Source organism: Heteronotia binoei, chromosome 21 (assembly GCF_032191835.1).
Source record: "Heteronotia binoei isolate CCM8104 ecotype False Entrance Well chromosome 21, APGP_CSIRO_Hbin_v1, whole genome shotgun sequence".
NCBI lineage: Eukaryota > Metazoa > Chordata > Lepidosauria > Squamata > Gekkonidae > Heteronotia > Heteronotia binoei.
The window spans coordinates 176186848-176201642 of NC_083243.1; the positions used below are offsets into that span (position 1 = coordinate 176186848).

The 14795-nt window shown below is 46.0% G+C and overlaps 1 protein-coding gene across 3 annotated transcripts in view; it reads right to left on the reverse strand.

The window, feature by feature from the left end:
* Positions 1-2442: 2442 nt before the first annotated feature.
* The window catches only part of CFAP65 (cilia and flagella associated protein 65), a 58210-nt gene continuing 45857 nt past the window's right edge, over positions 2443-14795 (reverse strand). For 2 of the 3 annotated variants that reach the window (XM_060261285.1, XM_060261284.1), the window contains exons 26-33: positions 14341-14478; positions 13678-13743; positions 8753-8967; positions 7879-8043; positions 4386-4679; positions 3225-3362; positions 2780-2878; positions 2443-2608 (exon numbers count right to left, since the gene is read on the reverse strand). In XM_060261285.1, the coding sequence (XP_060117268.1) occupies positions 2488-2608; positions 2780-2878; positions 3225-3362; positions 4386-4679; positions 7879-8043; positions 8753-8967; positions 13678-13743; positions 14341-14478 (1236 nt within the window). In that variant the 3' untranslated portion in view covers positions 2443-2487. The remainder of the gene's footprint in view (positions 2609-2779; positions 2879-3224; positions 3363-4385; positions 4680-7878; positions 8044-8752; positions 8968-13677; positions 13744-14340; positions 14479-14795) is intronic. The other variant, XM_060261286.1, reaches the window with a different exon arrangement.

Genomic DNA, 14795 nt, shown 5'->3' on the forward strand with positions numbered 1-14795 from the left:
TCTAAGCGTGTGCACAGCATAACGATGTCAACCTTACGCCAGGTGAACTCAGCTTGCCGAGTTCGACAGGCGCTGCAGATGGGAAGCCCAATTTTTTTTCTTGGCTTTAAGGGATCTGTAGCAGAACTATTTTGTAATTGGTTCCCTGCCTTGGAAAGAGTCTTTTTTCCCAACTGTCTCCAGCTGGTAGATCTTGAAGCTCTGACCAAAAAAAGATTAAACCTCTCAGTCCTAAAGTATGCCTAACCCTAGCTTACGGGAATCCCTTGTCGAGACCAAGGCCCTATAGAGTAGCCCCTGGGGATTGTCCAGGATCCAGGACAAAAGTATATAACTGAGGAACAGTGAGGCATCCCCACTGGCCACAGGGAGGGAAATGGTTAAATCGCCTCTGCTGCTCCTCTCTCTCTGCTAATTCACTCCAGTCGTCTTTCTCTGGACTCAGGCATGACTGGGCTCCCTCTGCTAGAGTCATGGTGTTCCTCCTTGGTCAGGGTCCCCCTCCTGACCTTTATACCAACTTCCCCTTCCTACACCCCCAGGTGACTGCCTTCCCCAGGTGTTTCTCCACAATGTATATTTGGGTCAAGCCAGGGACAACACAGGTGTTCCCCCCCCCCCCCGTTCCTCCAGTGGGGGGTTTCCCTCCAGATTTTCCTCCCATCTACCTCTCACCCAAACTCCTGCGCGATGGAGCCTATATAAAACAGCAAGGCCTCAAGTGCCAGATATCCCTCTTTAGCCTGAAATCTACCAGGGACAGGGCTTTCTCTGTAATGGCCCCTTCCTGGTGGAACCAGCTGCCGGAGGAGGTGAGGGCCCTGTGGGACCTTGCTCAGTTACGCAGGGCCTGCAAGACAGCCCTCTTCCGGCTGGCTTATAACTAACCGGCATTGGAAACTGAGTGTAGTTTTATTAGACTCCTGTTATGTTTTTAATGTTTTAACTGTGTAAAATGTTTAAATTTAATATTTTTATGTTAGATTTTATGTGCTGTGAGCCGCCCTGAGCCACTTTGGTGGGAAGGGCGGGATATAAATCGTAAATAAACTAAACTAAACTAAAACTAGCAGCGTAGCTTGTAGTAAAAAAGGGAGATGTGTGGAAAATAACTGCAAAATTAAGGGACACGTGCTGAAAAGAGATGATTTTTAGTTAAAATTATCAGTTTTCCCCACAGCTGATAATTTTATTTACACAACTTGTTCCCATCAGGAAAAGGCATTTAGTATAGATGTCTCAGCATGTTTAAGAGCAGGGTCCTTAACGGCAGCTTTTTATTTCCAGGATGCAGCTCAAGCAGCTTAGTGTGTGTGTTTTGGTGCTGTCTATAAACCTACAGCGCAGGGAACTGTGGTGGTGGTGGTGCTGCTGAAAGGGCTGTTAGCCAAATGGGACAAAAACCTGATGACATGTGGCAAACGACGGTTGTGCTGATTTAGATTTTTTTTTTCTCACTACAACATAGTAGAATTTCCTGTTCAATGTTTACAAACCTCTGCCTATTGGAGGACAAACAAAAAAACCCAAAACAGCCTGGATGAATGGGGCTCCACCAGCGCCAGATTAAACCCTGTGGAGGCCCCTGGGCAGTCAAAACCTTGGGGGCTCCCTCACAAATTACCTCAGAGTCGGAGCACCCGCCCCCACCACCCACAGCCCTCGCTGCAGCCTGCAGGCACCTTCTCAAAAGCCCCTTTGACAAAGCTGCGGGGGAGAGGCGGAGAGAGGCAAACTTGGCGACGACGCCAGCAGCCGCTGCACCAGGCAAGTCAGGCAAAGAGCAGCTCAATCGCCGGCTGCGCGTGCAGGCTGGGAGGGCTGCAAGCAGGGGGAGGAAATGGGGGGGGGAGCCAGCCCAGGGCCCCTAAAGGCATGAGGGCCCATAGGCCAGTGCCTACCTGGTCTAATCATTAATCTGACCCTGGGCCCCATCCTATTCCTTGGTCACCTGCACTGTAAGGACGTGGTGCATACCATAGCTGGCTATCTCAAAGACCATATAACTCAGATCTTTTTTGTTCCTACTGTCCACTATAGCTCCGCGGCTTGCATATTTGGCTGACGTATTACATTATATCACCAGCGAGGGAAATACCTTGCACTATCCCCTGCTGAAGTGAATCTCTGCCAGGCCAGGCTGGACAAAGCCTGTATTGCCCCCTGCTGGAAAAAGAAAAAACTTGAACACAGAAGACTTGCAGAAGTGAAAGCAATTACCTTCATTTGAAGAAACCCCACAATGTGTCTCACGCAACACAAATGGATCCATCTTTGCTGCAGAACAGAATCAAATTTTGAAGATAGCATGACACAATTTCCTGTGCTTCTCCTTATACTACAAAAGGCAGCGCCCACATTACAGTTCTGCTGCAAGTCATTTCTCATTTGGTCAAGGAGACAGGCTTCCTAGAAGTGCTATAGCTCTCACATAGGCTAGGCTGCTGCAAATACTGGCCTCAGGCGGCCCCAGAGTTTGTCAGGTGCCTACGAGGGCAAAGTGATGTGCCGTGGTGCATCAGAATCCTTCATCTCGCTGGACATACAGCTCGGTGGTGCTACAAAACGCTGGGAGAGTCTGCCGCAGGACTCAGCAGAACTGACATCTCTGAAAGAAAAAAGTTTCCTTTAATTTCTCCCTGTTTCATCCCCACCATGTTACTGAATGTGTTCTACCTATATAAAACAGCAAGACCAATTTCTGGCTTTTAGGAAAGAGGGATTCAGCACAGCCCCAGTAAGGCATTGAAATTCGGAGTCAACAATACAGAAAAAATACCTGTATTCCTCATATCCTGTCCTGACTTTCCTTCTAGAACTGGAGCTGCCATGGAAATCTTTAGTTCTGGCTGATGTATCCTGGTCCTTCACGGAGGAGCTGTAATTGCAGAGTATTCACCAAGCTCAGTGCAACAGTTGATGCTTTCACTACCCAGACCTCCGATCACTTCCCTCTGGCTGCCCACACTCCTCTCTCCCCTTGAGACCCTTTTCCCCACGCTCTCAGCAAACCGCAAATAAAACTCTGGTCAGTCAAAAAGGGAACCAATCAGGCAACAAGAGAGAAGATGGAAGAACACTTCCAACCACACATAAACAGCTTTCACCGTTGCTGAAAAGGGCATCGCTCAAGCTCCTCTTTCCTTTGCCCTAGCCTCATGCTCAAGTCTAACATTAATTTGTAAGTGCTTTCATTTCCAGAGCCCACACCCAAATCTACTTACTTTTGGCAGAGAAGAGGAGGGAGTGCAATGATTCTGGGTCTTGCGGTCAACACCACCTCGCCACGACTGGCCTCCACCAGAATGTTCTGGATGGTATTGTCCAGTACCAGTTCTGTCAGATTTGCATATGCCGGCATCCTTGGAAGAAAGAATGCTTCAGTCCCCCCCGCATCTAGCAGAACTGTATTTCTCAATATGCTCACGCAGAACGCTATTGTGGTACACTTCTCTCCTTTATAAGAGGCACAGCTACCACAGTGGCAAAGACTAGGCCCAGATCTAACAAGCCAGGAATGCAATGGTCTGGAACGCATTCATGAGCGACAAGAAGGATGGATCAGTCAGTCCATATATATAATGCAGATGCTCATGGGGGAGAGGAGGGGGGAGAGACCTTTTGATTTCCCATGCTCTCCTGGAACTACTTAGAGTATATCAAAGGTCCAGTGCCTACCACCTTGAAGGACTATATTCACTTTCTCTTATAGCATTGATGGGAGTTACTCACTTCTATGCAGGCCTCGATTTCAGCAGGAGCTCACAGAAGCACAGCTCCTGAACCGTTCCGAGGGCTCCCCCTCCTCCTCCCCACCTTGTCCATTGAACAGTAAGTGCAGCTGCACAAGAATCCCTGGATGAGCTCCACCAACTATTTTTCTACAAATCACCCCCTGCGTCTATGACAGAAAGTAAAGCAAAGGAGCTGCCACCAGGGATATAGATGAGATGGGGGGTAAATCCAACCCATTGCACTTGGGAAGAAAGGAAGCAAGCTTTGCCTACTCCCTCAGCTATTTGCTGATGGCAGCCCCTCTGCTTCTTCCATAAGTAGCTCCCTTTCATTTCTGTGGGGAAAAGTAAAGGGAGGAAAGGCATACAGACTGAATACAGTATTTTCCACGTATAGCTATCCTCAGGGAGATCGAAATATGGCAAGCTGGCGATTAGCTTTCCCATCTCATATGGTTCTGTAGGAAAGTTCCTGTTCTGTTTTGTATTGCAGGAATATTAGCCTCAGAGTATGGCTAGTTGTGAAAGCAACATCACCCCGGAGTCGGAAACGACTGGCGCTTGCACAGGGGACTACCTTTACCTTTTTTATGACTAGTTGGCTGGCAATTCCTCCTCAAAGGTGATCCCAGAGTCATATCTTTTGGTTACCTGAGAATGGCTTCTCTCTCCTCCTGGAACTGTTCCTTGCGAATGATGACACTTAGGCTCTCTATAGCATCTGAAGTCCCTGAAGGTGATACCTCCCCTCTCCTAGTGTCTTCCTCTCCTATCTTGTCCTTAGCAATGACTTCTGGGGAAGGAGTTTTAGGGGAGGTACCAGAACTCTGCTTCTTGTCATGCAGCTTGGCAGACTCCTCACTCCAAAACTGGCAAAAGTAAGGTGTGGGCTCAGCAATATTTCTCACCACTGCCTCATGAAACTGGGTCTCCTCCAGCAAGCCCCTGGAATATTAGGAGGGAAGGTGAAACCAGAATGAGACACAGAGATGGGCTACATTTGTCATGTCATTGCCTTTAGTCTCCAAGAAGAAGAAGAAGAAGAAGATATTGGCTTTATATCCCGCCCTCCACTCCGAAGAGTCTCAGAGCGGCTCACAATCTCCTTTACCTTCCTCCCCCACAACAGACACCCTGTGAGGTGGATGGGGCTGGAGAGGGCTCTCCCAGCAGCTGCCCTTTCAAGGACAAAGGTTCAGAGCGGCTCACAATCTCCTTTATCTCCCTCCCCCACAACAGACACCCTGTGAGGTGGGTGGGGCTGGAGACGGCTCTCACAGCAGCTGCCCTTTCAAGGACAACCTCTGCCAGAGCTATGACTGAAACAAGGCCATGCTAGCAGGTGCAAGTGGAGGAGTGGGGAATCAAACCCGGTTCTCCCAGATAAGAGTCCGCACACTTAACCACTACACCAAACTGGCTTTCTTCCTCCCCACAACAGACACCCTGTGAGGTGGGTGGGGCTGGAGAGGGCTCTCCCAGCAGCTGCCCTTTCAAGGACAACCTCTGCAAGAGCTATGGCTGACCCAAGGCTATTCCAGCAGGTGCAAGTGGAGGAGTGGGGAATCAAACCCGGTTCTCCCAGATAAGAGTCCGCACACTTAACCACTACACCAAACTGGCTCTCCAAGTCCAGGGAGCTAGGATAAGCTAATATACCCCAGAGATTCAGAGTATAGGGCGGAATATAAATCCAAAATCTTCTCAGAGGCTACTTCAGTGTATGTCAGAAAAGGGGGAAAATAGGGCAAATCTGAAGGATATATTCTTAAACGGCATATAAGGCACCCTGGTAACATTTGTTACAGTGAGATTTCATGGGGAATTATCACCTGTGCATGGAGCAACAGCAGGACTCAAGATGCATATTTCCCATGTAACCATCTAGATTGTACAGGTTGCGATATGGCAATTTATTTATTCTTGATTTTATTTCTATTCCGCTGTACCCACAAGCGGTCTCAGGGCGGATGACGACAAGAGGTTTTACAGAACCATGAAAACAAACTGCCACAACAAACTACTTAAAACCATTTAAAATTACACATTAATTTATAAGGGCCCAGCAGTGCTAATATACGACAAAACAAAAAGTCGCAACAGAAGCAATAATAACATCTCTTTACATGAGCAAATGTAACAGGGCAGGTTTTCATCAAGGGAGGCCAGACGATTGGCGTCCACCCCCTCGACAAAAGGCCTGGCGGAACGGTTCTACTTCCCCCCCCCCCTGCTTAACAGTTTTTTATTATAAAGAAAAAAACCCCAAAAAGACAACAAAACAACTCAACATTGAAACATTGAAACACAAAATAACAATAATAACACTAATAACAATCATACAATCATACAACGGACCAACATACACCAAATTAACATCATTCCAAGATCCCCAATCATACAAGGAGCATTGGGGGATATCAATTTACAAGCTGTGTTGTTCCAAGTCTACACCTTTTTCTTTCACCCAAAGATAGACTGGATTCCACGTCTCACTACATTTCTGCATATTACCCTCTCGTAATCTTGTAGTCAACATATCCATCTCAGCAGCTTCTAATAATTTTGCAATAAATTCCTCTCTATTTGGGATTAAGGATGTCTTCCAGTAGTTAGCATAGAGGATTCTGGCTATAGTAACAATATGTAATAATAATTTACAGGTAGATTTAGGGAGATTATTTCTACAGATACTTAAAAGGTACAATTCTGGTACATGGGGTAAATTAATTTTAAGGATTTTTTTGATCCATGTACTAATCAAAGCCCAGTATTTTTTAGCATAGTCGCATTGCCACCATATATGGTACATGGATCCTTTAATTTTTTTACACTTCCAGCATTTCTTGGAATAGTCGGGATATATCTTTGCCAAACGCACTGGAGTAAGATACCAGCGATATGCCATTTTATACAAATTCTCTTTATATACCGTAGATCTTGTCAGTTTAAGGTTTTGTTTCCATAATTTATCCCACTCATCTAATTCTATATTATATCCAAAGTCTTTTAGCCAATTTATCCAAGCTTCTTTGACTACTTCATCCTGCATTTTGTCCTGAAGCAACCATTCATACACATTAGAAATAATTTTTGGTTTCATTTGCAATAATCGATCCAACTCATTCCATTTTGATTTTTTCGGAAAACCTTTTTCTTTATCCAGTGGAACGGTTCTACTTTACAGGCCCTGCGGAACTGCAGTAAGCCTCACAGAGCCCTGATCTCAAGCAGGAGCATGTTCCACCAGGTGGGGGTCAGGGCGGAAAAGCTCCTGGTCGAGGCTGCCGGGGACAGCCAGCAGATGTTGGTCAGTGCGGCTCAAGGCTGACGGAGGGGCCTATGGGGAGAGATGGTCCCTTAGATATGTTGGTCTCGGGTCATATAGGGCCTTGAAGGTGAACACCATCACTTTGAAACGGATCTGGTACTGAATTGGTAGCCAGTGCAATTGGCATAGCGTCAGCTGAATGCACACCCGCGCAGATGTCGCGGTCAGCAGGCACACAGCCGCATTTTGCACTAGCTGGAGTTTGCGGATCAGATTCAAGGGTAAACCCTATAAAGTGAGTTTCAGTTATCTGTCAGTGACGGTAGCCAAGTCCTGGGAGGAGAGATAAGGAATCGTTTGCCTGGTCTGCTAAAGATGATGAAAGGCAGACCAGGCAACACTGGTGACCCGGGCCTCCACAAAAAGTGAGGCGTCCAGGATCACCCCTAGGCTCCTTACTCTCAGCAGCGGCACCAGCAGTGCCAGGAGCCTGATTCAATAAAGTCCTCCTGCAGGAAAGGAGGATTCTATTTAGTCAAACCATCCAACAATAAAGATTTTTGCTTTTAGCAAGAGTCTGAACTAGAAGATTTTGTATTAGAAACATAACTTACTGTTGTGGATGGACCAGGAAAAGCTGGTTGCAAATCCCCACTCAGCTGTGAAAGAGCCTAGGCAACTTTGGATATTTCTATCTCTCAAGATAGCTGACTTGGGAGAATACTATGGGACAACCTGAGGCGCATCGCTCTGAACACTTTGTAGTAACAGCATGACACAAATGTCTCCACCTAACCCTACAGTTCTATGACCCTGGGTATATGCTGCCTTTGTAAGGGAGGAATTCTAGCAGGGAGGGGAGAAGTGACTCACTTGATTACTGTAGACAGCACATCTGTCACTAGCTGCGCCTCCTGTTTTGAACAGTTTGCTAGTTCCTGCCAGGTTGGAGCCAATGCAGTTCGTCGTTTGCTCTTGCCATTATCAAGAGGTGTTTTATCTGAAGCATTATTTCTTGCCGCTGTTGTCTTAAGTTGGCTGGAAAGAGGAAAGTGATGAGAATTAAAACACTGTACTGAATGATGCTGTTAGTGCACCAGTGTATCTAGAAACAAAGGATTCAGATACTGGCTTAGGTTGCTACATTTCCCCATATCACAGGAATGAAATGGAAGGTATCAGTGGTCTGAGCCTGTATAACAAGGGTGGTGTGTGTTTCACCTATGCTGCATATCCCTTGATCCTCAAGAGGCTCTCATATACTGCTTTTCCCAATCACAGCATAGACAGTTTAAGAAAAGCAACATGTAAAACAGTTCTCAAACAAAAGAATCACAGGGGTATGATTTACCCAACATTTACGATTGGAGGAGGAGGCTGGATTTATATTCCACCTGTCTTACCCAAAGGAGTCTCTGAGCAGCTTACAACCTCCTTTCCCTTCACCTCCCCACAAAAAAACATCCTGTGAGGTACGTGAGGCTGAGAGAGCTCTGACAGAAACTGGTCTTGAGAGAACAGCTTCTGACAGAGTTATGACTGACCCAAGGTCACCCCAGCAGTTGCATGTGGAGGGAGTGGGGAATCAAACCTGGTTCTCCCAGATAAGAGTCCATGCACTTAACCACTACACCAAACTGGCAAACTGTAGTGCTGTTAGATACTAGCAATAAACAGCATATCTGGATAGAGAGCCAAAATCTTTTCTGTGAAGTTTGCAACAGAAGGGGAAATGTGTTTGTCTTACCGATAGAGGAAATACTGGGGCATTTCACCAGAGAAGCTGTCCAGGAAATCATCGACTGAGTGAGATCTGGCAGTGACTGCCAAGTGCATGAGGAAGGGCAGGGGGGGCTCTGGCTTGGCCCACAGCTTTCTGGCCTCTTTGTCCCTCATTTGTCTCCTCTGGCTACGGCTGGCAGGGGGGTTGGGTGCACTGTTGTTTTTAATGGGGGGAAGAGTCTGTTGGGAATAATTGAAACACATTCTTCATTCTCTGAAACTAACCAATAAAACAATCCTTACTGGAGGAATCTTGAGAAAAAGGGAGAATAGAGACAAGGTATACAAATAAGTGGGATGAGTTTCTTTTTATTTCATATTGTATTCTGTATTTCCTTTGATTTTCTAATGAATTAGGCTTTTTTTTAGAATAAGAATTACCACCCCTACCATACAATTCACTCTGAACCTTTAAAGAAAATGAATAATACAGAACCCAGAAAATGGTGTTACTCTTACCTGTAACCATTGTTCATCGAGTGGTCTTCTGTGCAGACACACATGGGGACTGCCTGAGGGCAGGCTTGCCACAGAAAAGATTTCTAAGCTTTCCAATAGGCAAGGAGCACCCCTTCTTCCTCAGGTGCTTTCCCACCAAAATTATCATCTGACTGGGAAGAGGGGTGCTACTCCCTCAGTTCTCTCTATGCCACCATCAGAGACCAAAGTTACAGAGAATTCACAGCAGGGCAGGAAGGAGGGATGTGAGCCTGCATGGAAGAGCACTCAATGAACAATGGTTACAGATAAGTGCAACCCCATTTTCATGGCGTCTGTGCATTCCCATTTGGGGAGTACACTGAATGAAGCAAGTGGGTGCAAATCTCTCAAAGCAGGAGACCACAGAGAACCACCTTCCGGATGGGTGTTTAGTGTCATGTAATGACCTTCACCCAGAACTGCCTTAGAACAGAACAGCAAGCTCAGAACAAGTGTCCCAAATGAAATACCAACAGGGATATGTCAAATAAAACAGTACTCTTTTGGAGGACCATGACACCTAAAGTAGCATTGAACAGCTATGCACTCAAGACGGAATATAAGGGCCTCAGCCAATCCACAAGGATGGGCTGTGTGAGAACATTGACCATGTGTGACATGAGGACTGAGAGATAATCCTTGGTAGATGATCCCAGCCAGGGCATCGCCTTGTGAAACATCATGAGTGGAGAGGGCTTGGGTTAGAACCCTCAATGTCTCCGTGCCAATAGTGGAACTGCTGCATACTAAAAAAACCATATTCTAAATACCACACTGGCTTTTGCTTCAAAGTGTGTCACATGAGAGTGAGTCCTGCAAGGTAATCATTTTTAATGAAAACAGTGGCAGTTAAGGAGTCCCCCAATTCATTGACAGTTCTGAAGGATACCATGGAACCAAGAGGAGTTGCGAACTACTTAGGCTTGCCTCAAAAAGCATACTTGCCAATCACTTCTGAGTTTCCCCATAGAGATGGTACCAGTATCAGTGCTGAGAGATTGCAGCAAGATGGTGGGTTGAGCCTGCTGTGTCAGCTTTTAAAACTAGACCTTAGGAATAGGGAGTGGAGCTCAACAGCAGGGGATAGTGCAGGGTATTTTCCTTGCTGGTGATATAATGGAATATGTCAGCCAATTCTGGTCCTGGAATCCAGGCAGTCCCAATAGAGTGGTAAAATACAGCAGGACTTAAGCACAGCTAGTTCTGTTGTCTCAGGACATGACTGAAAACAAGGGGAAACGCCAGTCATTTCAGCCACTACAGGAGCTGAAGAGGCCCATAGAACCCCAACTGAAAAGCACAATACTGTTCTGACACATAATACCTTTCACAAAGAAGCAGAGAGAATTGCAAAGCTTTGTTAACCCATGCCTCCATGGATTTTACTGTGAAACTGAGGACAATAAGGAAAAAGTTCTGTCAGCCAAGCATAGCTAAGCTTCAAAACAGGCCTTTAACAGGCCATACTTCCAGGTCTCTGGTTGGAATTAACAGAAGGCAAAGAGGGGGAAGATTTCCTTCAGGCAAACAGTCTCTGCCAGGCCACATAGGGTTGCCAAGTTCCTCCGTTGCTGCGGGGGGGGGGGGTGTTTTCTCGGTGCACCATGACATCACATCCATGGTGTGGCATCCTTCGTGTGATGACATCACTCAGAAGTGATGTCATCACACGAAGGATGCCACACCATGGATGCTCTAGGACTCATGTGATGATCAAATGCTTTCAGACATCTCTAATAACAGAAGTCACTGAGCCCCAGTAGTTAGAAATCACTGAGCCACTTCGGTGGGAAGGGCGGGATATAAGTCTAAATATAAATAAATAAATAAATAAACAAACAAACAAACAAACAAACAAATAAATAAATAAATGAGTCTCCTTCTCCAGAGCCAAACTTAGAGGGAAATGGTAAGTTGGAAATTTATTTTATTTATTTATTTAGTTGGCTTATATTCTGCCCTTTCCCATAATGGGCTCAGGGCGGATCACGACATAAACTGAACAGTAAAAACCTACCATTTAAATTTAAAACAATACAATAAAATTAATAAATCAAACAATAGAACAATAAAACAAATAGGTGCATCGTCAGGCTGGAAGGGCACATTTCACAGGATACAGCAGTTTTCGGCCCAAAACAAATGATGGCGATAATAGATAGGACAGCACCATGGTCTGTAAAGCATGATGTCCCAACAAGGGAGGCCAACTGATGGAATAGTTGCTGGAATAGGATGCCCGCTGCCTCAACCAAAGGCCTGGTGGAACAGCTCCATCTTACAGGCCCTATGAAATGATAGTAATTCAGGTAGGCCCAGATCTCCATAGGGAGCTGATTCCTACAGGCAGGGGCCAGAGTTGAAAAGGCCCTGGCCCTGGTTGAGGCAAAATGGATGTCCTTCAGGCCAGAGGTGGTCAGGAGGTGTTGTGTAGCAGACCGCAAGGACCTCCGGGGTGTATATGGGGAAAGGCGGTCCCTCAGATATGTCAGTCCCAGGCCACATAAGGCTTTAAACGTCAGTACCAAAACCCTGAAGCAGATCTAGTACTTGATTTGTAGCCAGTGCAATTAGCGCAGCACCGGCCGAATGCTTGCCCGTAAAGGCAATGCAATGAACAGCATTTTGCACCAGCTGAAGTTTCCGGATTAGCCCCAGGGGCACGCCTGCGCACAGCGAGTTACAGTAATCCAGCCTGGAAGTGATCATTGCATGGATCACTGTAGCTAAATCCTGGAAGGACAGATAGGGCGCCAGCTGCCTGACCTGCCGAAGATGATAAAAGGCAGATCGTGCAACTGCTGTGACCTGGGCTTCCATGGTAAGCGAGGCATCCAGTATCACTCCCAAACTCTTCACCTTCTGAGCCACCACAAGAGATGCACCGTCCAGGATTGGGAGGTGGGGGCCTAAGCAAGCAAGCTCGATACCATCCAGAAGAACCACTAATTAGCAGCCGAGGTCTAATGCTGTTCAGTTGGCTATCACTCCTTGATTTCAAGCAGAGCTCCTGCACAGACTTAGGCAAACAACTAAAACTTAAGCCCTGGCGCTACAGGTGATCCCTAACCAGTGGATAAGGAAGGAAATTTATTTATTTAGATAATTTATATTCTGCCCTTTCCCAAACGGGCTCAGGGTGGATAACAACATTTGAACAACGATATAAAACAACAGTTAAAACCAATAAAAGTGAACAATACAGTTTGGCGGAATGGATGGTAAAAGGAGATTTTTCTTCCTTGTCGAGCTTGCTTGCTTAGGCAAGGGGCTGCTGTGACCTTAGGGTCAATGAAGTGAATCTTTTGGAACCCTGGAAGACTCTGACAGACAGCCCCTGAGAGGAATTGCCCTGTGAAGCCCTGGACTTTTAACTATCTACAGTTGGCTTGTTGCCAAATAGTTGGCTTTAAAGGCTTTTAATTTTTCTTTGCACTATGTGCGGGGGGGGGGGGGGCGGGGAGATGCCTGTGTACCCAGAATAAATTTTGTTTGAACTTTTGTTCTGGTGTTTGTGTCAGTGGTTTGCAAAAGGGACCAGTTGCCTTTATCCAAGAGTGCTCCTGAGGGAATGTACGGATGCCTTAAGTCAGGGGTGGCAAAAATGTGGCTCGGGAGCCATACGTGGCTCTCTGACACATATTGTGTGGCTCTCAAAGCCCCACCCTTACCCCATTGGCTGGCAGCTCGGAAAACGCATTTAAAGTTGCTTTCTTTCCACCACTCCCTCCCACATCTATTTCCTGCCTGTCCGCTCTCAAGCATCTGGCATGCAAACATCTGCTGCTCTCAAACATCTGACACTCATGTCTTGTGGCTCTCAAGCATCTGATGTTTATACTATGAGGCTCTTATGTAAAGCAAGTTTGCCCACCCCTGCCTTAAGTATTTCCTTGCTCATTTGGGAATTATTGACCCTACTAAGGGAACAAGGAGGACTGGGCCCTGGAACTTGAATACCCAGTCTGGTGGCAGCTTATTTGGGGGAAGGCAGCAGAGCTCTGCCTCCCTCTTTGGAATAAGCTCTAAAGGCCCTGTTAGTAGGTTCCCAAGATCGGTCTCCTCAAAAGGAGCTGGGAGGTGGGCCAGAAGGGCCTGCAGGGCTCTACATTACCCTTGTCTTCTAGGAGCTACTTCCTTCAGACTTGTTAGGGATGGGCTAAGCTTTCCACTTCCCTAACTCAGCATCCTTCTTAATCCTCTCCCACTATGCTTCACTCTCTCACTGTTAAGTGTTAACCCTCAGTTCCTGACTGACACTCTAAATGGAACAATTCCATTTGAATCTCCTGTCACTCAAGCTTCTCAGGCCGGATTAAAGCCTTCATCGTGCACGACTGTCCGTCGCAGTGCCCTATCCATCATCTTGTTCTGTAAGTGTATTTCAGTTGGGAGGTGCAAGCATATTACCTTGTATTTCCGGATCTCTGTCTGTGGCATCAAGGACTTTGCTGACTCCATGGATTTTGAAGAACCCTAAACAAGTTTTCAAATAAACCATTTAATCCACTTTCTGCTTTCAAGGTGGCTCAGAGGGATAAAAAAAAAAAATTAACATCAACATTCAATACAAATATTTTGTGGCAAAGGGGTTCTCATAACGGAGGGGAACCTGGCTACTTCCTGTTGTACCTCAGCGGACTGCAAAACTGCCAGAGAAGCGCTCTCAGCTATAGCTGAACTCAGGTACAATGGAAGGGAGCCTGACTGCTTCTTACCCTCCCTCACATGACCTCATTAATGGCAACGAACAATACAAAATAAAGTAAACAATGAGATAGTGTTGGATAAATAGCGGGATGGTGCTAAACTGTCTTCAGTAGCTCCTGCAGCAAAATTAGCTGCTCAAGGGATCTGAACTCCATTTAGAAAAGCAGCCAGAAAATGTGAATGTTTGTAATGTTAAGGGTCAAAACTTCACTCATTTTGGCCACTTTTTTACATATGTTTGAAAAGCCTGGAGAAAGACAGTGATGCTGGAAGCAGCTCCCAAAAAGCTTCCCAATCAGAAACTTCATCCAAACAAATCCATACTGCTCCTGCCATCTCCCTCCTTAACAGGCTTGTCCTTACCTTGGTATATTCTTTTACATTCTTCTTTACATGCAGATCCTTTTCTGTGATGGTGAACTCCACAGCCTGCCGTGCCTTCTCAGTTTCCCATTCTTTCAGCTCTTTTTCATACTGATCCAGTGGTTGTTGTGTGAAAATCTACAAAGGAACACTCTATAGTTAGCTCACCATGTTCCAGCTTAACATGCCTGCTACTTTCCTTTTTCAAAGGTCTGAAGCTTTGTCTGTTTGCAAACATCCGATGCAATCTGAGTCCAAAATTTTGGCAAAGCTCTCTCTATTAATGTGTCAACTTTGAAAAAGAATTGCTGCAAAATAAAACTTTATCCAGGCAAGAAGAAATACAACCACAGCAACAAGGAGAGGTGTTTTTACCAAGGACAAGCCCCAGTTGTAGTGGCCCAAAAATTATAGAGAGAAGGAGAGAAAACGGAGCTACATGTTTACTACAGCAT